This window comes from Erithacus rubecula (genome assembly GCF_903797595.1).
Source record: "Erithacus rubecula genome assembly, chromosome: 4".
In the NCBI taxonomy this organism is placed as follows: Eukaryota; Metazoa; Chordata; class Aves; order Passeriformes; family Muscicapidae; genus Erithacus; species Erithacus rubecula.
The window spans coordinates 40,944,516-40,969,618 of record NC_136686.1 but is presented as its reverse complement, the minus strand read 5'-3'; the positions used below and the strand labels follow the sequence as shown (position 1 = coordinate 40,969,618).

At 36.6% G+C, this 25,103-nt stretch overlaps 1 protein-coding gene across 4 annotated transcripts in view; it reads left to right on the top strand.

Annotated features, from left to right (window-relative positions):
* TMEM117 (transmembrane protein 117) overlaps positions 1-25,103 on the top strand; it is a 175,913-nt gene that overhangs the window by 95,152 nt on the left and 55,658 nt on the right. For all 4 annotated transcript variants that reach the window (XM_079304154.1, XM_079304153.1, XM_079304155.1 and 1 more), the window contains one exon: positions 15,284-15,381. In XM_079304154.1, coding sequence (XP_079160280.1) covers positions 15,284-15,381 — 98 coding nt within the window. The remainder of the gene's footprint in view (positions 1-15,283; positions 15,382-25,103) is intronic.

Genomic DNA, 25,103 nt, shown 5'->3' with positions numbered 1-25,103 from the left:
TAGTATTTTATCTTTTCCACACTTCTCACTCTCAGTCTTCTATCTCACTCTCTTTCTAGAATCTCTTTCAATAATCTTTGACTGTCTATTTTCTCATTTCATTTTCCTGTAAAAAAATGAAAAGTTTTCAAAGCTGATAATGGTCTTTATTAAACTTTGGGTTTGCACAGGATTCAGGAAGCACCATTGCAAACTAAAATGTCTGTCTATACTGCATTTTTACATGAGAAATGCTTCATACTAGACATAAGGTCATATCAATTTTAGCTAATCTAGAGCTGTGATCATATTTCATTATTCATCTGTTATAAAATGTTTTTGCCAATATATAGAGGGAAGCTGCAATTTTAATAAAAGTGTTAACAGACATTACTAGTTTCAAGCATATATAGATAAAGTTTATATGCTTATATGAATAAACCTCAAAAATTCTGTTCCAATTTTTCAGCCAGCTGACATGGACATTTCATGAGATTCCTGCTTATGTGACAAAAGAAATCAGGGAATGTGTATTTCAGCTTTATGCATTATACATACATTGAGCATCACCACTAACATTTGTCATTCGTGCCTGAAGTGTTACCACATTAATTCAGCTGGAGGGTAGTTAAACCAGCAGTATGCCTGCTGGGTTAATATGCACCTGGGCTAAAATGCATCAGCACTAGCTTAGTTTTCAAGAGACTGTCTCTCAAACTGGAATCAGGTTGTAGTTGCCAGGTACAATGTCACAGTGCTCTCATACAAAAGGGCTACGTAGTCCTGGGCAGAGTAATTTTATATATAAAATGATATATTTTTGAGCAAAGACTTATGATTAACAGCAAGAATTCAGAGGCATCAAAACTGTAGTCTAAGGATTGGTTCAAAGGTGACCTAATGTAGTCAAGGCAGCAAGAATAAAACTTTAGTAAGCAGAACATACATATTTGAAAGAAAAGTGGTATAATTTAAATAAAATGTAGATATACGTTTACTTCAACTATTGCACTAGTAGATATCCAGTAAATATAATACCTTTATGTTTTCCCAGTAAAAGTTTTTTTTTTTCTCATATCACTTGAGATTATGTAGTTATTATTTGAGAACACTAACAATCTAACTGAATCTTTGCCTTCTCTTTACAGTTATAAAGTAATTTTTTTAAGTCATTCTGTTTATGCTTAGTCAGTGAGCTTCTGTTTCTCATTTATCAACAAAAATTTCTAGTAGATATTAAGAAAATATGATGTGGCCTCTGGAGGGCAGATTTACATTTTCCCAGAATACAGTGGTTCCCTCCTTGTGCTAAGAGAGAAAGGCAAAAAGTTGGAGCTCAGCCAAATGGTCTGCTCAGAAAAGCCCAAATGATAATACTCCTGGGTTATGTTAATATCATAAGGGAGACATATATAAACATAGACAGCATGAATAGAATACAGGTGATTCCAGAGTCCACATCAAAGCTAGTTCAAGCATGTAAATATAATCTGCATTTCATTTCCTGAGAATTCTGGGAGAAAAATCAGAACTACTTGGTCCAAAAAATGAATAAAACACCTAATCTGGCTGAATAGAAGGGGTAACTTAGCAAAAAATGTCAGAAGATAAGGGATAAATATTTTACTAAATACAGTATTTGACTTTTTAGAGACAAAGATGTTAAAGTTTAAAGCAAAATGTGGCAGTCCTGTTATATATTTTCCAAGGCATTACACTAAACTTAAACCAGCTTGGTAGCTTCTTTGGAAGATGCTTACCATTGTTATTAGTAGAGAATTTGCAGGTATTGGAGGACATTCATTATTGTTTTATAAGAAAGAAAGAAAGAATTTAAGATACTAATTATAAACCCATCAAAAATTATGGCATGAGAAATGGACAAAGTCTAAGTAAGATGTTGAGAAGTCAAGTGGTTTTCAACTAAATACCAGTCAGACAATTTTCAACAGAAGGTGCATGGTTTTAAGCAAAACACTGATTAAAATACTTAATCAAGCAAGCTGAGATGACAAACAAGAGCAGCTGTAGAGCAAAGATTGTACCATATCAGCTGTGCACACAGTGCTCAGCCTTGAGAAGTGTCCACATGGGAAGTAGTAATTGACCAAAAATTGTTGTTCAAAGGAGAATCTGATAAAAAAAAAAAAAATCTACTTTACACTACATTGATAAGGCAGCATTTTTTAATTTGCAATATCTGAACATTTAAGAAAACTAACTTTCCCTTTCATGCAAAGTTGATCTCCTTGAGCTTTTTCTCCTTTGTTGTTTTTTGAAAGAATGTATTGTTTTTTGCTACAGTGTTTCTTATAAATACGCATATGGCAAGAGTATGTTTTAATGAGTGACCATTAGGTGATTTCCCATGGTCTTGTGTGTAGACAGTAGATTAAAAAAAACCATGTCTAACTAATGGCAAATAGCTGTGCAGCCATGATCTAATGTTGCTTGTTTTCTTCTAAGTGACATCAATCCTGCTTCCCCATGGGATGAATGTTTGCAGATGGATAGTCATACATATGAGGACAAAAAGAAAACCTGAAAAAAAAAAAAATCTTCATTTTTTTTTTCTATGAGAGTTATTAAATTTCAAGTGAAAGTATACTACGGGCTGAAAAACAACTGTATTTCAAGGATTGTGTTCTCAAATGTCCTTAAAAGTGGAAGAAATTTCTTTCCATTCTCTTTGAATGTTCTCTTTGCCCAGAGGTCCTGGTATTCTTTCACTTCTTATTGAACAAAATCAACAAAAGCATAAAGTTCTGCCAATGCTCAGTAACTAAGCATTTTGGTTAAAGACTGCTATTTTCTATAGCCAAGGGCATGTGAGAAGGCAATGTTACTACCAATCATTTCTAGCAATCCTTGACTTCCCTGTCTGCAAAACCTCTTATCTACTTACTGTCAAATTGGCTGTGGAACATATTTCAGCACAAGTCCAGAAGGGAGTGTGAAATTCTGTCCCTAGAGATACTGCAATCTCTCTCAGTTCTTTTTTGCTGTACCTCCTTTTCTGAAATCCTCTCCAGCAACCCAACAAATACTTAAGAATTCTTCACAAACCCTTATCCCCTGTGTGTCTTCAATATTCTTCCCAAACAAGGATCAGTGTGAAACGTTTTCAGTTGTATCCATTAATGTTTGATAACCAGCTTCCCCTTTGGTGCTTACTGTACAAAAAATATCAATATTTGGAGCTGTTAAAATCTGTAATATTTTTTCTTGACTCTGCAGTAGCAGCAATTTTATCTGAAAGCCAAAGTGAAGTTTTGTGTGATGTAAGAGTGTCTTATGCTCTGCTTTATTTCAAGGCATCAAATTTGGTGGAAAGTCCACAAAAACATGAACCTTAAAATCTGAATGAAATTAAAATGAAACTTAATGTTAATATCTTTCTTAATTTGGTATATCTGAGCTGAGCCAATCATACACTTTTAAGGGAATAGCAATATCACTTGAAATCCTGAGGGTCCTCAATATTATGATTTTTTAATAGAGACAACTTCAGTTATGATCTCAGTTTTTTGAATATTTAATCCCAAAAGTTCCCTATTCAGGGAGTAGGGACATTCATTTTATGTTTTTCTTTCAGCACTGAGAATTCTTTGAACAATGCCAATACAGTTTTGTTGCAGCAGACCTCTCATTAGGGGTAGGAATGAGCCAAGACACAGACTCTCATTCAACACCATGAAAAGGGTTCTGGTTTATTCTTTACAGCTCAGCCACCCTGACTCTGCTGCAGCAAGCTCCCACTGCAGGGTCCAGCTGCAGACTGACTGTGGCTGTTTCCTGCTGGGCTGTGGCTGCCAGTGTTGGTTTGCAGACTCTGAACAGCTTTCACCAGCTCAGCTGAGACTGCAGCTCCAGCAGCAGCTCTGACTCCATCAGACCCAGACTGACCTCACAGCAGATCTTCTACTGCAGCAGCTCTCTTCCTGGTTTTGCTCTTCTTTGTGTCTTTCTAGACCATCCCTTCTTCCTCAGAGCTCCTCCAAGGTCATCTTTCTTCCTCTAAGACACCCCCAACTAACCAGCCAACCCACCCCTTTTATCACACTTACCACTATTAGTCACAGCTGCAACCCATTAAGGGCAAGGCTGTTCCTCTTTAGTATTTAGTACAACTGTGACTTATCAGGGGCAAGGTCACCTGTAATCTCTTCTTCTTCACCTACACAGTTTGAGAGCTTTCTAATAAGATGCTATGTTCTCTTGTGAATTTTTGATGAGTATTTTTGCATTTTAATTATAATCTGGGCTATTAAAAAATTGTCTGGGTTTTCTTAAAGAACATAACCAGCAGGAAAAAAATTGACTGACTTTTCAAAACAAAATATTTGTTATTGAGAATAGCCAATGACTTTGCAACAGAGTCTGGAGATTTTCTTCTGTTGAAATGAAACTGGTATTAATATTAATAACCTTCCACTGAATACCTTCCATACTGTATTCTGAAAGTAAGACCAAAGTAATTCTTTACCATTTAAAGAGAACTGAGCAAAACTGTGGCCATGCTTGCACCTCAAGTGCAGAATTGCACAGGAAACAGGGACAAATAGAAGGATTTAGTTGATGGATTATGTTCTCAGTGTGATTGTAGCTTCTGTATGAAAAGGCAATTAAAAACAATTAATAATGATGCCCATAAATCTGTCAAAGGACCAGCAGCTGCACATAAACACTATTCTATTGTATAATCCCTTACAGTATGATAAAGAAAATATGGGAAAGAGCCAATGAAAGGTTTTTCAGAAGTGCTTAATGCATTTTTTCAATTTGTTTTCCAGTAAGAGTTTTCATGAGAAACTTGTTTTGTGCAGAATTGTTTTCATTCTCTATTTAGAGTGAAAATATTGTCATGTAGTAGCTGTGTTTGCCTTGAGTACAGAACAGAAAAGGCCAGGTAAAGGAAGTTTCAAGTTCCCCTTTACTTTGAAGTAAAGGCTTCTTGTAAAGGAATGAAATGGATTGAAACCACTCTGAGCTGTCAGTACATCACAGCTTTGAATCAACTGGAAAAGCAGCACGGTGTCAGAAGCATGGAGATGGATTTTCATTTAATTAGGTGTCTTGTTCTGGCAAGAGGAGATGGGCAAGTGTCTAGCAGAGTGTCCTGTGTGCCTCCCACCCATCACTGAGGGCATCCCAGTGTTCAGATGGGTCCCCTGTGGTTGTATGCCTGGGTGCAGACAGGTGGAAGGGAGAGAGTAACCATCAGAGCTGGAAATCACATTCTTCATTCAAATGAATTCACTCAATTTTACTAGGTTCTGCATTATGTAGACATTAATAGAGAATTTTGAATGATCTGCTTTTGTAACTTATGTTTACCCTATTTAACTGTTGATCTAGAACAAATTGTGTAAAGTGAAATCAATTCCCAAAAATTAAGTTTCACGAACACCCATTCTCACATTCACTCATTCATAACAAGATATTCCCTCATCAGTCGATAAGTGGAAGTTAAATAGAGAAGAAAATAGCAATCTCCGTAATAATTCATTAGAAATATGCTATTGTCACAAAATATTGTCACAAAAGTTACTTTTTTTGCTTCCTCACATGCCACAGAATCACACTAACACTGTGTACTCAAGTATTGGATAAGAGTTATTTAAACATTTGTTGTTCTTCTTTCATCCCTTAACTCCCCAAATAGAATTAAAAGGTATTTGTGGGAAAGGAGAAGGCATGTGAAAGGCACCAAGTGACGTGTGTTGTCACTTTTTTTCTGAAGAGCAAGAACTTCAAAACTATGATTGTCAGAACAGCAAATGATGACCTTCTGGCACATCAAAGCATACACAGACTACACAGACACTGACAGTTTGCAACTCTAACTGTGAGTCTCTGAGGGCATCATGATACAAATAGAAATGATGGCATTGCTCAAGAGTAATAGCCAATGGCCCATCAGAAACCTGTCTGCATCTGTTAGAGCACATGGGTATGTTCAAGTGTTACTGAGAAAATAGTTAGATGGGGATGTTGAAAGAAGACAAGGCTGAAATTAAATTTGATCAGTAAAAACCTTTGTCTTGTGAACCTGTCTGGCATGGGATTTCTTCATGTCTTGGGAGCTGATATTTATTCCATGCCTAAGCTGGTATTCTGCTCTACAGCAGGTACTCTGGCAAGGTTCCTGTTCGTAAAGTCCAGAAGAACTGTCTATAGAGACATAACTACTCCTTGTCAGTATATCCAGAACAGCTGGCAATCTATCCAGAACAGCTCAGCATCTGTGTTGCATTGCCCCAAATCAAACCAGAATTTGTTCCCGATTTTTCATTGCTGCACATAGTGACCTTCCTGATTCTAAATCCTTATGGGACCAGGAAGTTGAACTTGTCTGTGACGTGTACATTGAGACATCAAAATTTTAGGTTAAGACAGTCTCAGAGGATGAACCACAACTTAATTACTGTGTGCCACCTTTTGGTATATAGTTTCATATATGCTAAAACAGAACTTCTATGATTATATGATGTGATTGTACAGCTCACAACTGGGAACCTGTAAATGCTCAGGTGAATGAGGAAATGTTTGCATTCCTCCAATATTCCAAAATGTTATGGATCCAATCCTAATTTTAAAACTGCTAGTTGAATTTTTCATAAAAATTCCCCTTCAGCATGAACTCATTTTGAACATTCTCTATACTAATCAGGTGCTGGCTTAATTCTTTCTTCAGTGTTTTGGTTTGTAGATAGCTGCACAATATGTCATTACATTGATTACACAGGATTAAAGAAAGGATAAGTTGTGAAGAGTCTAATTCTGCAGCTACAGAAGAAGAGGAGACTTGAAGGCTGATATTTTGCCTATGTGTGTCTGTAGAATTAAAATCAATGGATAATACCTATAACATTGGCTAAGATATAAGCACTGTTAGATCCAAGGTTAAAATGGGCACACTGATTTTACTGCTTTAAGCAATGATCTACTGCACAAAAGAAAACCAATGTACCTTGTTGTAATTCAATAGAGAACTTTGCAGGTTTATTCTCAAAAATACAGAATCACATCCTGTGGAAACCTAGGAAAGTACTTCTATCTCTGATATTTGCATTGGCTTGCTCTGCTCCCTAGGTTGGGGATATTTTTTGTTATACAACTTCTCCATTCTCTAAAATCCTTTGCTAGCTTCCCTCCAGACCTGCCAAAGGAGCTCTAAAGGATTCTCTAAGCATCTTTGTCTGAAACCGCCTACTGAGGACAAAAGCCTAATTTTTAGGTGTGGGATGCTTGAATACAGCCCTTTCCTAGGACAAAACCTTATCTCTCATGAGCCATCATACATGTCATTAACTAGGTTGATGACACTTTGGTGAGAAACACTAAAAATGTAGGAAACCGTGTTTGGCTTCTTGTTATCAGACTTCCAGTGCCAGCAGTGTGATCATCTAAGCAGGTTCTGGTTTAGAGTGAAGAAAAATTGGTATGTCTGTACTACAGAGCCTATTTTGAAGTGAATTTTATCCCAGAAATGCTTTTTCTTTTCACTGGCTATAAAAAGAATCTACATTTATTTAGATGCATGTGCCATGTGCACCAAACACAGCATGACTTCTGTCTCTTCTGGCCTTTCACCTGAACCACCAAGCTCTCTAAATGAGTAAAGCAAACTTTCCTGCCATTACAACTTAAAATGGAACTGAGCTGAACGCCTTAAATGAAAATCATGATGTGGCTTTATGTCTCACACTTTGTCTGTAATATGTGACATTACCCAGACCTCTGCTTCTGCATTTGTAACACTAATAAGAAAGCTGTAAAGCAAGGAAAAAAGTCTTCTGAAATGTGCTGTCAATGATTATATAAACAGCAAATGCCTGCCACATGGCAGCCAGAATTTTTGTTGCACATATATTGTGATTTGTGTGCACAGTAGGGACTTGAAATATGTAAGGAAATAAAATGGCTCAACTTAGAGTTTTTCAGCAGAAGCTCTGCTTCAATTTTAAAATGAATCCCAAACAGTTACTTTTATTTATGAACTGTCAAAGAATTTCCATTTAAAAGAAAATTCTCCTTTTTTAAAATTTTAATTTTTTTTTTTTAATTTTAAGTTTGGCTTTTAAGAAAAGCAAAATTTATTTAGAAATTATTTTCCTGGTATTGAAATACAAAGTATGATTTCCAGAAGAAGTTGAATAGACTTAAAATAATAAAAGACCACATTTCTCCCTAACTCACGTTTTAATATCTAAAGTTTTTATGAAATTTGTTGTGGGCTAGATATTTGCTTTATGAAGCATTCTCTCCTAACTGAATTTGGAAATGGAAAGGAAGTGCTGGCAGAAGTGACTTTTCTGAAGTTGAACCTAAAGTGTATATATTTTTATATACACGTTCTTGCCATCTTGTTGAGTTGTTATCCTGGCACGGATTGTGCAGAAACCATTATGACAATACTCGGAACCAAATCAAGACATTCTAGCTAAAAAAGAAGAGGCTTGCTGCTTCCCCAGTGGGTGAAGAAATAAATTTACATGGATCAGTAAAGATGGCAGTAATTACCATAAGCATCCTCCATGTTTATACTGAATAAGTTTTTTAACTGGTTTTGGTGGATATTTGGGTGTAAGACAGTGCACAAGTCCAAACATTGTGGATTGGGAGAATAAGAGCTCATAAGAGCAATACTTAGGAAACATGGTGGGAAACATGCAAATGAACAAAATTGTGCTGGGAGCCACAAAAGTGAACCATAATATTCTTTATCACTCATATAGGTTACTGAATTGTGACAGCAATTTAATGTTGTTTTTCAGGATTTACTTATTGTTAGAACAGTAAGTGCTGGTAAGACAAGAACAATGTTCTGGCTCTGATTAAAATGAGAAAACAAAAGAGAGCTTGTTGAAGGGCCATTTTGTCTCTGTGATTGTTGTTGCTTTGAAAATGCAAATATGGAAAGACTTTATTGCAATTAAGTTGAAGGAGAAGTAACCTAAAAGAAGCTCAATTTTTTTGGGGGGGGGTGGGTAGAAATCTACTAAATTAGGAGTGTTCCAAAATGGAGGAGGCAGATAAAACCTTGTGATCTAGTAGTGAATTTACAACTGACTAATATTTAGCTTGAAACATATTGCACCCCCCCTTATAAATCTGTAAGCCTAATTACAAATATTTGTTAAATTTGTTTTCAAACACTTACACATTTTGTTTATTCCAAAATGCAGCAGATAGGCTTGAAATAAATTAACAGTTATTTCAGAAGAATGAGTAACAAAGTTCTTGACGCTTCTGCTCAACTGCCAAAACAATTTCAGAATTAAAAGAGTCATTGCATATTATTATGTGTAAGCTGTGTAACAGTTGAAGTATGATCACAGAATCACAGAATTGTAAGGATTGGAAGGAACCTCTGGAGATCATGTAGTCCAAGCCCCTGCCAAAATAGAGAAGGTGACACAGGAATGTGTCCAGGTGGATTTGTCTCCAGATAAAATGTCTCCAGGGAGGGAGACTCCACAACCTCCCTGGGTAGCCTGTTCCAGTTCTCTGCAACCATCAATGTGAAGTTCTTTCTCATGATGAGGTAAAACTTGTTTCTCAGTTTTTGGCCATTGCTCCTTGTCCTGTTGCTGGGCACCACTGAAGAGAGTCTGACACCATCCTCTTGGCACCCACCTTTGAGATATTTATTTATATGTATTAATGAGATCCCCTCTAGTCTTCTCCAGACTAAGCAGGCCCAGCTCCTGCAGTCTCTCCTCATAATCAGTCTCTGGAGCATCATCATAAGATGCTCCAGACCCCTCATCATTGCTGTGGCTTTCCCTGGAGTCTCTCCAGTGGGTCTTTGTCTCCCTGAGCTGAGGAGCCCAGAACTGACACAGCACTCCAGCTGTGGCCTCACTGGGGCCAAGGGGAGGGGCAGGATCACCTCCCTCAGCCTGCTGGCCACTCTTCCCAATGCACTCCAGGTCTCATTGGCCCTCCTGGCACCAGGACACTGCTGGCTCATGGACAGCTCCCACCCTCCAGGTTCCCCGGGTCCTTCTCCACAGAGCCACTTCCAGGAGGTCAGCTCCAGCCTGTGCCAGCACTTGGGGTTGTTCCTCCCCAGGTTCAGGATCCCCATTTGCTTTCTCTGAACCTCATTGGGTTTCTTTCTGCCCAACTCTCCAGCCTATCAATGTCCCACTGAATGGCAGCAGAGCCTTCAGGTGTATCAACCACCCCACACATTTTCTCACCATCTGCAAACTTGCTGAGGGTACATTCTATCCCTTTGGCCACATTGCTGATAAAAAAAGTTAAGATTGGTCCCAGTAGTGATCCCTGGGGAACACCACTGACTACAGGCTTCCAACTGGATCCTCCTCAGCTGATCACAACCCTCTAGGTTCTGCCATTCAGCCAGTTCTTGATTCACCTCACTGTCCATTCATCTGACCCACAGTTTCTAAGCTTATCCATGACGTTGTTATCAGTCAAAAGCCTTGCTGGAGTTGAGAAAGATAACATCATCTATCCTCCCCTCATTGACACATCCTATCATGCTGTCATAGAGGAGTATCAGATTGGTCACCATCCACAGAAGACAATTTTCTCCCAGAAATCCAGATGAAAAAAGAATAAAAACATTTTCCCTATATGTTACTTTTTTACATCAAGTGAACAGCTCCACAGCTTTTGCATATCTCAAAGAAGAGAAAAATGTTGGATGAAAACTTTTAATGACTGACTCCTAAATGTTTCCCTAGCTTGGTATATAATCACTTGGTGATGTAGTATAGTACTTAAAGACTGAGATATGATAAAGAATTGATGTACAGTTAGTGGGACACCTATATATAGCTCTTACCTAAAAGCACATAACAGCAAAGCAAGGGGAGTGTGTCCCCTCAGCGATGTGCATTAGCTCTCATTGACTTCACACTCTGACTTCAGAAAACATAATTACTTTAACCTGATTTAGCCCCTGTCTTTTTTTCTAGAAAAAACTCACATACTTTTCAGAAACACACAGGTAATCTTCAGTCTTTGCAAAACTGTTGATGGACTCTGTTGATGAGGAATGCAATGTTCATGGTCTTGCTATGGGAAACTGCCCTCTGGCCTGTCCTGTCACTAGGGCATCCTTACAATTCCTGAAAGATTTTAGAATTTATGATATTCACTCTTATCTATGAAATGCCTCAGTTGCAGGACTGAAAATAACGTTTCTTGTATAGAGTTTGGGGTGAGGGAAATATGCAAGTTATGCACTATTTAAAGGCTGATTGTCAGGTGATATTGATATAGTGCTACTTGTGAATAAGTTTGTGATTTAAAATATTTAAAATTCTAAAAATTGAAAAAAAATAAAACTTCTAATACTTGAGTCATGTATTTGACAGTGACAGATATATTTTGGCAAATGCAGCTTCTCAGGGCACTCTGTTTTCCAACAATAACACCATGATCCCACATCCTTCTGGCTGAGTGGTTGCACACAAACATCTTCTTTACTGCTGGAGTCCTACTGTCCATCAGACTTTTTGCTACTCATTATGTTATTGTAAAATAATGCAAAAATATTTCATATTTCACCATTTGGTTTGTCTTTTCAGGCTTTTCTTGTGGATCTTAGGTCAAATAAAGTATGAATAAAGCAATGAAAATGCTCTGTTTAGGTCTTGTCTCCACTTCATGAATATTGCAGCATAGAATACATTGTGTCCTAAAGCCCAGAGTCCATTTGTCTAATAAGAAACAGTTTCTGCAGCTGCTTATATGAAGAAGTGCTACTGTTAAAACAACTGATGTACTTTTATGTTTCCACATTTGTAAAATACAATTTGTCAGATGAAAACAGCTTGGTCAGCAGCCTGTGCCACATCAGTTTTCTGTGGATTATCTCTTTGTGCTCTGAAGATGTTAGCATAGTTCCTGCTAGTGAAGTATTTCGATGATACTTTGTAGGCATGACCAAAGTATGAGTGCTTTTTTTTATTTTTATTTTTTTTTTATTTTTAATTTTTAAGGAAAGTTTTACATGCTATTAGCTTATAATAGAAGAAATACTTTGCCTTGTCTGACACTCCCAGTGCAGACATGCAGAGGTTTCCTCTGCTGTGAAGGATCCTGTGAGGTACGACTAGCACCATTTGACATGGGTGTCTACAGAGAGATGTAAAATATGTGCAAAGTATCCTGAGAAACAGGCTCGAAGAATAGCTGCATGGAAGGAATAAATGATCCTTAAGGTGTCTTACTGCTCCACTTGGTACATCTTGGTATCTTTGGCATCTTCTTGTTCTTTTTTTTTTTGTTGTTTTAAAGTTTTTTTATGATTTTGCTTTCTGCACTTCTTATCCAATTAAGTTACTGCTCTGAATGACTTTGAATCCCAGATTCTTTCTTCTATGTGATACAATGCATTTTTTCAAATGATTTTATGATAAATTGTATAGTTGTATCTCTCATAAGCTATTAATGGGGCTCTGAACAGCCTGGTCTAGTGCAAAGTGTTCCTGCCCATGGCAAGGTGGGGTTGGAACTAGAGGGTCTCTAAGGTCCCTTCCAACCCAAGCCCTTCTGTGGTTTGATGATTGTATCAAACATCAAATGGATTATATCAAAAGGAAAACAATTTAATTTTTCTGTAACAGAAAAATAGTAATCATAACATTTTGCTATTAAAGACAGCAATATATATTTTTAAACCATTATGAATATATCATAATTAATCATAATTAATATAAAGTGACTAATATTAATAGTTGATAAAGTCACAATTTATACTGCAGAATTAAAACTAAGATTTCATAATATTTATGACAGACTAATTATTAATGGAAATGGAGTTTTTTGATGCATTGTGTAACTTATAAAGTCAGGGAGTATGTATGATACAGTTTTGCTTTTGCAATTTAATACAGAGTAACTGTTTCTCTCATGAGACACTAAATAAAATGAAAGTGTATACATTGTCTGTATGTAGAGGCCATTCCTTTTTGAACTGAAGCAATGTAATTATTGATTAAAGTATATTGCATCTCGTAGATCAAGAAAAAGATACATTACTTAATTACACTGTAAGTGGCTTTCCCTATTTTATCTTGATTATGAAAGATGCAGGCAGACATTTACTAAAATGTTTAATTTTTTTTTTAATTCCCATGTATCAGCAATGTTTTCAAACATAGTCCAGTAAAGCAGAGATAAATCTGCGCTGTCCAGCAATTACATTGTGAAATAGGAATAGAGAAAGAAAAGCACGCACATTTCTTTACACGAAGTTTTGCAAATTAAATTCAAATTTATATATATTTTCCTTTTTCTAAAAACAATGGGTATTTGGTATATATCTAAAACTTGTCTGCTGTATGACAGTGTTGAGTGCTTTTCTCCTGTGAGCTGTTTTCTTCTGTGACTGTCCTTGACCAAATCAGAAAATGAATTTGATTTCTCTAATGCAAAAGGTAATTGGATTTTTCTTTATGGAATGCATCCCTTTAATGACTGTCTCTGCTTCAGCCAATTTAGCTGCAACTGACCTGACATTGATCTGGTGATATGACTTTAAATAAATGCCGAAGTTGGAAGATGAAAGACCAACTATTTGATATCAGAAAGAACATTTCCTGACTCATCTTGCCATTTTCCTTAGAAAATATCTCCATCTCGAATGTCATTCTTATGAAACATACTCCTCTAATAATTGGACATAGAGCTGCAAATTGCATCCTTCTCCCAAATATAATAATTTTCCAGAAAGCATCTGGAGAAACTATTCTGAAACTTGAATAAAGCCTCTTGAAATATCTGTTCTTCATCGCAAATATTCGTTACTATGTAGATTCTTCCTAAGAGAAAAAAAAAAAAAAAAAGTGTTACTAAAGTAGTGAATTAAATATTTGCAGAAGTCTTGTTCAGAATTAAATATTTATTGAAATATTTATTTATGTAATTGGGATCTTATAAAAATATTATAGCTTGCTGATGAGAGAAAAGATCTACCCGCATAAAAGAGTTAATAAAGGTGGTGTTTTAGGATATTATCTGTTCTTTGTTAAAATTCGGTGTAATGGAATGATTAATTTTACAATGTGTATTTCTATTTATTTAACATAATCATTATCCTTTGGACCCATCCCAGGCTAATACCTTGAACAGTTTTAGCTCCAAATGGACTTAAAACTAAAATTTAGCAGTTGGGTCCATTTTTAATTTAGTTATTTGCCACGTATTCTATTTGATAAGCACTCTTAATGCCATTGATTAAAAGTGGTAGCTTACACTCTGGATGATAAACTGAATTTGAAAACATCTGTGATATTTTGTCTTCAGTTTGAAGTAATTTCCTTTGGAACCTTAAGGTTTACTTTCATTTTGATCAAAACATATAATAATTTCCCACTCTGTTCTGATAACAGTGAGATAGAATTTGGCTTACTTATCTGCATTTTGAAGCAGGTGGTCACCCCATTTCTTTTATCTGATTTATTATTTCTTGAATCTTTACAAATGGATAGGTTTTCCACTCTGGACCTTTTGCATAACAGAATTTGTAAGTTTATTGTGATGTAGCTTTGGTGCTTTTTAGTACAGTTAATTTGAAGTAAATGGATATGAAAACTCAGCTTCCCAAAGAAGCAGGTGCCTGAGGGGTATTCACCTCCCTCACTGAGCTGAAAGTAATTTTTAATACTTTCATGTACCACCCAGAAGTATTGCATACATATGAGTCTCTGGACAGAGAAACAGATGGTCTCTTTAGATAGGAATTATGAAAATGAGAATAAATATTTCATACTTCTAAAAATTTTTGCAAGTTTTAAGGGTTTTTTTCTGTTGCCAGTCCCAGGGGTGCTTTTTCTACTGATGGGAGGAACGGAGAGGACATTGTAAATGTTATATAGTGCTTAATTCACAGGCTTCCACTCCCTAGCTGTAGTTCTGATTTCAGGAGTGGAAATTCTGCTGATGCTGCTCTCAGGGAAGTGGTTCCCCTCTCCCAGACTGGGCCAGAAAGCTTCACAGACACAGGGGAATTTTTCTCACGTCCTGTAGCTCACTGTAGCTTTTACACTGGTTCCTCTTATCTTCTTATCTTTGGATCTCTACAGGTTTTGTTTTTTCTCAAGGAGTTGCATGCACTTCTAGAGGCAGAATATGTAGTCCAATCTTTGTTATCTTGATTGCAAATAACACTGGACATACTATTAGTCTGCTGTCCCTTATCACTATAAGAAGTGATACAGGTGTGCCTCACATAAAAAAGAAATGTTCCTGAAGTCCTTGCTAGTACTGCCTTATGCAACACCAATGTACATCTCTGCTGTTTCTTCTTTCCCTATAGGTCACAGATATGATGCTTCAGGACAAACCCTACCCAGACTGGGGAAAGTCTGCCAGAGCTTTCTGGAAGAAAGGAAACATTAGGATCATTTTATTCTGGTAGGAAAACAGTAAAATCAAATCACTATAAACAAACCTTTTATAAAGCATTGAAAAACTTATCTTCTATGACCATCTGTGGCAGAAAGAGATATGATTGAAAAAAAAAAAAGGGAAATCTGGTCTAACAAAAAATTAAACATTGTAGAAATGGTACATGAGTGAGGAATTCCTAATCAAAATAGTTGAGGTAAAAATATAATTTTAAAATTGATTTATACAGTTTCTTTTATTCTGTTGTGACACTTTAAAATTGAGTTGCAAGATTTTTGCTGTATGTAATAATATTTGGGTGTCCCGCTGTAATTCCTTGTAATAAAATAGAAATTTGAATTTCCCTTTGTGGCTATGAAATTAATTATAGCAATACTTTGAATTACCTCATGAATAGGATTTAAAATGTCACATCAGTCTCAGATGATTAAGAAAAATATTAAAAATAAATGCAAAAAGTTGTGAGGGTTAAGAGTTTATTTGACCACAGATGTAGCCTCTTCCAGATAGATTCCAGCTGAATATAACTATTGAAACAGAACACAAATTATGTCAGGAAAAATGGAAGATGCAATATATATTTTAAGAAGCAGTCTGAAGACCTTACAGCTGAAGATTTAAGAAATAGCAAGGATTTTTTCAATTATATCAGAATCAGAAAAACTTATGAAAATATCATTAGACCTGCTGTTTTTAAAAGAAAAGATTTCAAAAGACCTCTTACAGAGAAGCTGAAAGATTTATTTGTATGGAGTTTCCTGCAGAAAATGCAATGAAGTACTTTGCACTTTAAAATGAGCTATTATACTAAGTTGAGGAAATAAAGGAAAAAGTAAGAGAAATTTGAAAAGGAACTGGGATCAAATGGCTGATTGGCTGCACACAAAGCTTATAAGGAACTGAAGAGGTTGAGCTGATGCAAATGTTATTAGCACTTAACTGCGTATTGAAAAATGGAATATTAAAATTTGGAAATTGTTTTGCTTTTTCTGCCTTTTTTTTTTTCAGCAAACTAGTATTATCCTACTGGCCTGTAAGTATTAGTTCAGTTTTAGATAAATTAATTGAATATATTACATTATTATATATCATATATCATTATGTATCAATAATAGAATTATGAGCAAAGCTTTAGATTAATTTCTGCTACAGGAAGCTGGGGAATCTTTGTTGAATGAAAACCTTCTCTGATCCATTAGAAATCTTTGCACATGTCATCAAAGTAATGGATGAGGGAGAAATGCTTGATATAATTTATTTGGACTTTCCCAAGGGTTTTGATAAAGTTCTTCACTGAATGCAATTAAGAAGACTAGTAAGACTAAGTGTGCTAACATTTAGAAATCATCTCAGCAATTTGCAGTGAAAGTTACGAATAAAATAATAATTTTCCCGCTATATTGATAAGGCTGAGGAATTATGTTTTTTAATGTTTGAAGTGGTATTCATTATTTATATACATCATAAATATTAGTGACGTGACAGAATTTAAAGACTAACTTGATAATTTGAAAATTACATGAAAGAGAGATCTCAGAAAAAATCCATTTATTCAGGACATCTTCTAGTAGCACACCTGTTTAGTAGAGCTAGTGCAGTACTGTGCATTGTATTTTGATTATTCCTAGTATAGATATGTGATACATAGTCTAAAGTGGTTGATGAAATGAAAACCTTAGATACTAACTAAACTTTTTTTTTCTGCTAAAGTCTTTATTTTTGAGTTTACTTTCCAAAATTAGAAAACTTCTGTAAATGTACCAAAAGATAGAGAGATTGTAAGGGTGGTAAAGACACCATCCACTTGATTATCTTAGTTCATTATGTGCCTGCTTTGTTTCTCATTTGGAAATGTTTTCAGCTCTCCAATGCAACTAATTCTCAAAGGTTTTGATTTATCTTATCACCTCCTACTTTAAATCATTCTCTGGAAATATTGTCACCAACTGCTTTTTGGCTGCTCCTAAGGATTCTGGCTGTCTTGTGAATTTCTTCACAATATAAGTCTTCCACTAATAGCTCATCTTGCTAAAGAATGATCAGTTGCTATCTGCCTTTGTGTAGTCCATCACTAAGAAGTACTTTGAAGTGCCTTCAACTTCCATTGAAGTCAGAGGTGGTATTTTTTTCATTAAAAAGTTCTCCATTTTGGTAATTCCCAGCTCTGCTCATGGTTAATTCCATCATTCTGAGGCAGCTTTGTGTAACTGTTATATTGCTAATGATACAATGCAAATACAAACACACTTTCTCATGTTTTAAGAAAGTGTGTTGTCAAGAGGACTTCTAGGTAGCAATGAAGCATCTTGAACCCTGTTAAAATTACTAAGATGTGCAGACATGTATGTGGCTCACAAAAGAAAGATACACACAAGGAGTTAAATATCTGCACTACCTGCACTCAGATGAGTCTCACTACAGAACACTGTCTCCAGTGCTCTGTCATCCCCATCAGTATTGCAAAATTATAAGCATGACTTGAAACAGGCTGATTTTTATTGATATGTTGATAAATCGGCTGATTTAGGAGAGACAAATTATATATGGCATAAGAGGACTAGGAATTTGAAAGAAGCAAAAAGAGAAGTTCATTGAATAAAGTCAAATAAAGATCTTGGACAAGTCTGATGACAAGTCAACAGCTGTAGCTAGTAGTAAAATAAATAAAGAAGACAATATAGAACCGTACTTAATTTTGATGTTTTATATTAGATGAAGCAGGGGCAGAAGTAGAATTTAAGAAGACTGTTTTGCAAATAATTTTTTTTTAAATTTTCCTGCAAACATTTGAGATGTCCAACCTGCACTAAAGGTGTCCCCTACCCATCTGCAGAGGAGTGAGCTCTGCCCAGCAGTACAGAGAGGTGATGTTGTTGGAGGCAGCCCACACCAGTGCCCCAGGACGTGCTCAGGCTGTGCAGTCACTGCCCATGTTAACATTCAGCTTTCTGCCACCAAGACCTGGGGTTGCCTCTGCCTGCTTTATGCCTGAAATCCCTGTCTCCTCCTTGCAGTGTCTCCTGCAGTGACCTGCCATATCCTGTGGAGAACTGGGCATAGTAGTTGGAATAAAATCATAATGACATCTCTTGGCTGTGTGCACAGTTTGCTCAATAGAGGCAGGACCTGAATACTCTCTTTTGACAAACTGCTCCAATGTTAATTGTCCTCAAAATTTTCCTAATAGAGTATGGAGGGTTCACAGTGATCCAGGCAGAAAGAATATGGACTTTTAGGCATAGGGAAAAAACAGAGCACCTTCAAATAGAAACCAGTTTATGGGAATAGAGGAAAAGAGCTGCTGAGGTCTGTGTAACCAGGTAACAGAAAATTGATATTCAAGGTAGCTTATCAAAATGGGGGACTGTAGAGATAACAGTGGATTGTGCAGCTGAATCTTGATTGCAGACAGGGTGACAGAGCAATATATACAAGCTGAACCTTTGATTATGCAAGTTCCAGGCTGGAATCCATTTCTGTGGTGTCCCTGGCTAGACATTCATTGTATGTGTACACAATGATTGGTGAAATAAAGACAATTGTTCTTTGACACAGGATTCTAGTCTGAAATAATGCAGAACAGTACCAGCATGGAAAAGAAATAAGGCAATGCAGATAATTGGAAATTTTTTATTCTCTATGTTTGCTGTTTGATTTCACAAGCTAAATATTCTTCTCTTAGTATGTATTTGCATAATCTTCCACTAGCTCTTTTAAATAAAAAGTACAACTACACATGCTCAGAGATGTATGTTAGGAATCACAGTATTTTACTTTATTGAATCAACCTAGTCATATAGGTTTAGAAGTTTTATTCAAAATAATTGTGCAGAATTGCTACAGAATTCTAATTTATATACATATGTTTATACTGGATAGTGTCAAACATACCTTAGGTTAGTATTCTTAACTGGAAAATAGTTTGTACCCTGAAGAAGAGAAAACTTCCTAATGAGATAGATAGCCACATCTCCTACAAAGAAATAAAAGCTGTTTCTATAAGAGATTTTCTATTATGCAGCTATTTGAACATTTGGTTTGATACATTTTATTTCCATATTCTATATTTTCACAATCAAGATGATAAGTATATACTGTAAATTTACATTCTTTCCAGATATATGAATGTTCGAAAGATGGCTTCTAAAAGAATTCTTCTCTCTATAGGCTACATTGAGAAAAACTAACTACACATTATACCTTGATTAATTAAAGTTGTGTACTAACTGAAACAAAACAAACCTTTCCTTAAGTTTGAGTCAGAGTTTTTGGTATACATTCCCACAAATAAAACTACATGAAATAGTGAAATAATTGTTTATATAATATGTGTACATTTAGAGACACAGACAGTATTTTCTCTCTGGTTTGGAGGTTTTTAAGTTTATCTATTAATTCTTTCATATTTAAGTAATTTATCTTGGGATAAGGTACTGACTACTGAACAGAAACCTGCAATCATCTAAAAGGTAAGGCAGATTTCCTGGTAAATAGCATAAATAGTATAAAAGAAGATACAAATATCTTCCAATATTATTGCTCACAGTAAATCTTATACTATAATCCCAGTGAATAATATCAGTTTGGGTAAGCAAGACAATCATAAGTTTCTTGTTATTTCCATTTTTGTCTCAATACCAAATATTCTCTAAGGTCTTCCATAGATTATTTATATTGAGTGATCTGACTACTAATCTAGTCTGGCATTGTTAAATGTATTCTGTCAGGATAAAACTGTCCATGAATAATAATTGCTGCATTTAGTCTGGCCACCAAGACGTACGATTATAATTTTTCAAGAAATGACTAAATGTTTTTTATGATCATTTATTTAATTTCTGGGTATTATTGGTAAGCTATGCTGTGAAAGGACACTGTTGACATGAAAAAGTGTTGAAAATAATTAATCATAATACAGAGTGCTGAACTTTCATGTAAATGACAATTGTTTAAGGTTTATGCCTAATTTTAGTTTTCATTATGTATTATTTTGAATATTTGACGACATCACATAAATACAAAAATCCTGCACTATCAAAAATATTTGCAGGAAAGTTTTTCTTCAAATCTATGTTTGGTCCTGTACAAATTCTCTGATTCAGGTCCTGAGGAAAGCTTTTCCCCTTGAATAATGAAGCACTTTTACAGTTCTAGTATGGAAAAGTAGAGGTGGTCAAAACTCACCAGGATGGTTGAATCTTGGCAACCACGAGTCAGATACATTTTTGGACCTTGTTCTCAGATGCCCCCACTCCTGAGTGCATGAGAACTATTGTGTCAGCAGTGCAGGGTTCTCCCTCCAATCCACCCTCCTCAGCAGGTACTGCTTCCAGCTGGAAGTGTTCCTCAGTCCCCAGCAGGACATGTCTGCCCTTTTCCTTCCCTTCTCCCTTCCTCCAGCACAGCAATAGCCCAAAAGGCTGCAGAGTTTGCAGAAACCAGGGAAAAGGGTCAGGATGATGTGGGGCCATGGGTCAGCTGTAGGGAGGGTGGCTTCTGGCATTACATTTGTTGTCCTAACATTGTGGTCTGTCTCAACTTTCCCTGGCTTTTCTGGGAGCATCCTAAGGACTGCAATCACTCCCCAGGCCTCCCATGTGGCCACATGGAGCGTGTTCTGCACAGACTGCTAATGCACTGCATGAGGAGAGGATGCTTGCATGACATTATTTATGTATGAGCAGAGAGAAGGTATGCATGTGGGAGGGCATGCAGGTGGAAGTCTCCCATCTGTCTCAACTATCAAGGAATAAATCTGTAGCTTGCCTCTGCCAGTCTGCATTTGGAAAGGCTGTGTTATGCATTTTCCCACACCCTAGTCATGATAGGAAGAATAGTGAGACAAATTACTCTTTATCTCACTTTTCTTCTCAAGGTAAAGCGTTTGAGGGAGATATAATTAAGTTTTGGGAGGTCTGAGATTAAAAAAAAAAATACTTTAAAACCAAAGCAACAAACTAAAATTGTGAGATCACTTTAGCTTCAAGATTAAGTTCTTTTTTTTTTTTTCTCATTCACATTACCTAAAGTGGTCTCATCCTATTTTTTTCTGATGGAGAATCCTACAAATCAAACAAAAAAGATATGTTGCTTCTTATTTGTATTTGCATGAATGAGAGAAGGGTTGGCAGAGAAGTATAGTGTGGCAGCTTTTCTCTCAGGTGAAGTAGAACACACGTGCTCATCTGCATCCACACACACAGCCACACCTGAGAGGGCAGCAGAGGGGAGGAAAGGAGCCCCTAACAGCCCTGCACTCACACCATCCCCCTGGCAAGTTCCAGTGTGGAAACATTTGTGGGGTTTTAAAAAAAATATATGACTGAAAGGTAATTATACTGAAGAGAGAAAAGCATCATCCATTAGCTACAATAAGATTTTGGACTGAGCCTACAGATGAAAATTTCACCTTTAATTTGGATTTAAATTTCTGAACCACTGTAATACATATATATTTTATACCATATGTTATCAGCTCCTCAGTGTGTTTAAGCTTCTTGAGTTATATTTGGTAGATACTTGCAATTCAGTAGATGATAGCCTGTTAGAAAAAAAAACATTTTTATTCCTACATAATTGCTGGATTCCTAAGTATAGCCTTCATAATTGAATGGATATAGCAATCCATGTTCACCTCTTTCTAAAAGTATATTTTATTCCATCTCTATTACTGAGAAAGAGGTATATCATGAACAATTACTAAAAAATATTTCATGCAATGTATGGCTTTAATAAAACTTTTTAAAATGCAGTGTCTTCAATGTTTCAGTAATAACAGCACTCCCAAATGGCAATACTTCCACAAAATCACATTCTTTGCCAAAAACTGAAAAGCTCTAATTCTTAGATGAAAATTTTCCTTGGGAAATTCCAAAAAAATATTTTCTCTGAATGGGTAGCTGCAGTTATCAGTTCAACCACAGTTGGAGCAAGTCCTTTTATGGCACCTTCTCTCTACTTCTGCAGAATTCTCACCTCCTCCCCCACTCTGGCCCTGGAAGATTTTCCATGGGAGCAGAATCAGTGATGTCATTTTTGCTTTATTATTGCCCTCTTTCAGTTTGAGTGCTTTACATTTCTTCCTTTGTTTGTTACTAGAATTTTTTTTCTATCTTTAGCATTTGCAGCTAACCTAGTCCTCATTCTAGGTCCACTCCAAAATAAGGATGAGTGTAGCTGTCAGGTAATATGCATTATGTGATTATATAGGCAGGAAAAAAGTGCCAAAAGATAAATAAATATTAAAATATATATATATATATATATATATATATATATCGATAGATAGATAGATAGTCACATAATTGAGATAACTATCCCAAGATAAAAGTTCTATATATTGCAATTACATCATTATGCACATTGTGGATTATTATTCTTACAACAGAAGCACATTTCACACTATCAATGTAGACATTCAGTCTTGCATCCTTGCTTCAATGTGCAGAAGCCTGGCAAAATCATAGCACAAATCATGGCCAGTTGAACTGAAACTCGTTTCTTTGGGAAAGCTGTAAAGAATCCATCACACCAAAGACCTGGTACGTAGAGAAGCTGCAGCATCAGCCAGTGGTTTTGTGCAAGATGTGAACTCTGAAAGCCCACAAAGTTCAATGGAGATCAGAAAGCAAGTGTTTCAGCTGCTCATGCTCACAGCCAGAGTTCATAGACTTTGTCATGGCTGGATTCCAAAAATCAATAGAGTTTTCTAAAATAAATGTGATGATTAGTGTAATGAAATTATTTGCCTTCCTGGAATGCTGAAGTATTTCATTAAAATTGTATTTCTCCCTAATGGTATGTTTAAATTTGTGCCTTAGAATTTGCTGATGTACTTGGCTTAACTTCTGACTCATCTTTCTCATAGAATTGTAGAATGGCCTAGGTTGGAAGGGAATATAAAGATCACAAATTCTCTTTCCAACCCTTCTGCCAATGCCTTTCACTACACCAGGTTTCTCAAAGGTCCATTCAAACTTGCCTGGAATATTCCCAGGGGTGGGGCATCCACAACTGCTCTGGGCAACCTTTTCCAGTGCCTCACCTCTCTCACAGGAAAGAATTTCTTCTCTATATTTAATCTAAACCTGCCCTCTTTCTCTTTAAAGCCATTCCACCTTGTCCTATCACTACATGCCCTTGTGGAAAGTCCTCTCCACCTCTCTTATAGCACCCTTTAGGTTCTGGAAAGCTGCAATAAGTCTCCCAGTAGCCTTCTCTTCCCTGTTTTGAACAACCCAACCTCTCTCAGCCTGTCTTCATAGGAGAGGTGCTCCAGCCCTCTGATCACCTTTGTGTTCTTCCTGTGAACTCCCCCCAACAAGTCTATGTTCTTCTTTTGGGGTCCCACAGTTGGGTGCAGCACTACAGGTGGGGTCTAACTAGAGTGGAATAGAAGGGCAAGTCCCCTCCCTTGCCCTGCTGCCTGTGCTGCTTTTGCTGAAGCTCAGGGCATTTTTGGCTTTATGGGCTGCAAGTGCTCATTGCCAGGTCACAATAAGCTTCTTGTCCATCAACACCTGCAAGTCTTTTCCCCCAGGGCTCCTCTGTCAAGGGGACAAACTAATCCAATCCGTTCTATGCCCATGCTATATTTGTGCTTGGGATTACACCTGCACTTGCAGGACTTTGCACTTGGCCTTGTGGAACTTCATGAGCTTTGCCCAGATCCACCCCTCAATCCTGTGAATCCCTCTGGGTGTCATCCCTTCCCTCCATCACGATGATCACACCACACAGCTTGTTGTTGGCAACTTTGCTGAGGTGCACTTGGTGCCACTGTCCATGTCACCGACAGATGTGACACAGCGCCCATTCCAATTCCAACCCCTGGGAATATAACCCATCACAAGTGACTGACCAAATTCCACCCAATTCCTTGTTCACTCAGTGGTCCATCCATCAAATCCATGTCTCTCCAGTTTGAAAAAAGGCTGCCATGCAGTACAGTGTTAAATGTTTTGTACAATTCCAGGTAGATGATGCCAGTTGCTCTTTCCCTGTCTGCCAATGGTGTAAGGCCATCACAGATGGCCACTGAGACTGTCAGGCACCAATCTTCCCTTGATGAAGAAGGATTACTGTTCCTGTGTTTTCTGTAAATAATGAATATTTACACATGATTGTGTTAAATGTTTGGCTTTCAGATCCATCTGAAGAAGCAATTCTGAAACTGATTTGTGCCCAGTGAAGGTCAGCTTGAAAACAATGTTTTTAAGACCTGTGGATTTCATGTGTAACTGGATGCACTAACACAGTGAAGCTGTTCCACCAGCATTAATGGGATTTTTTAACAATGTGAACTGAAATCAGTCTCCCTGGGGACACTCTGGATGAGGTTATTAATCTGCAGTTTTCAGAAGGATATGGCAGTTGTCATCCATTGAGTGTCTGATTAAAAAAAATTTATTCGTCTTGATTTCCCCATAGTTCTTCATGATGTGACTTCTGCTGTGTTTTAGGCATCAATTTTTCAAATACAATTAGTGAAACTCTCCACCATATCCACCTGTGGCTCTGTTTACAGCCACAGAGTAATAATGGTTCCACTGAAATCACATCTTTTGGTTCAAACTGCTGAACATGACTAGAATGTGGTTGTACATGCTAACTTTAAAAGAAAGAAAAATAGCTTGGTGTATACAAATTCAGTTATGTAGGCCTAAGAGAAAATTACAGTACCCTGTCTTTTGCGAAGACTGGACTTAAAGTTGGAGCAAGAAGTTATT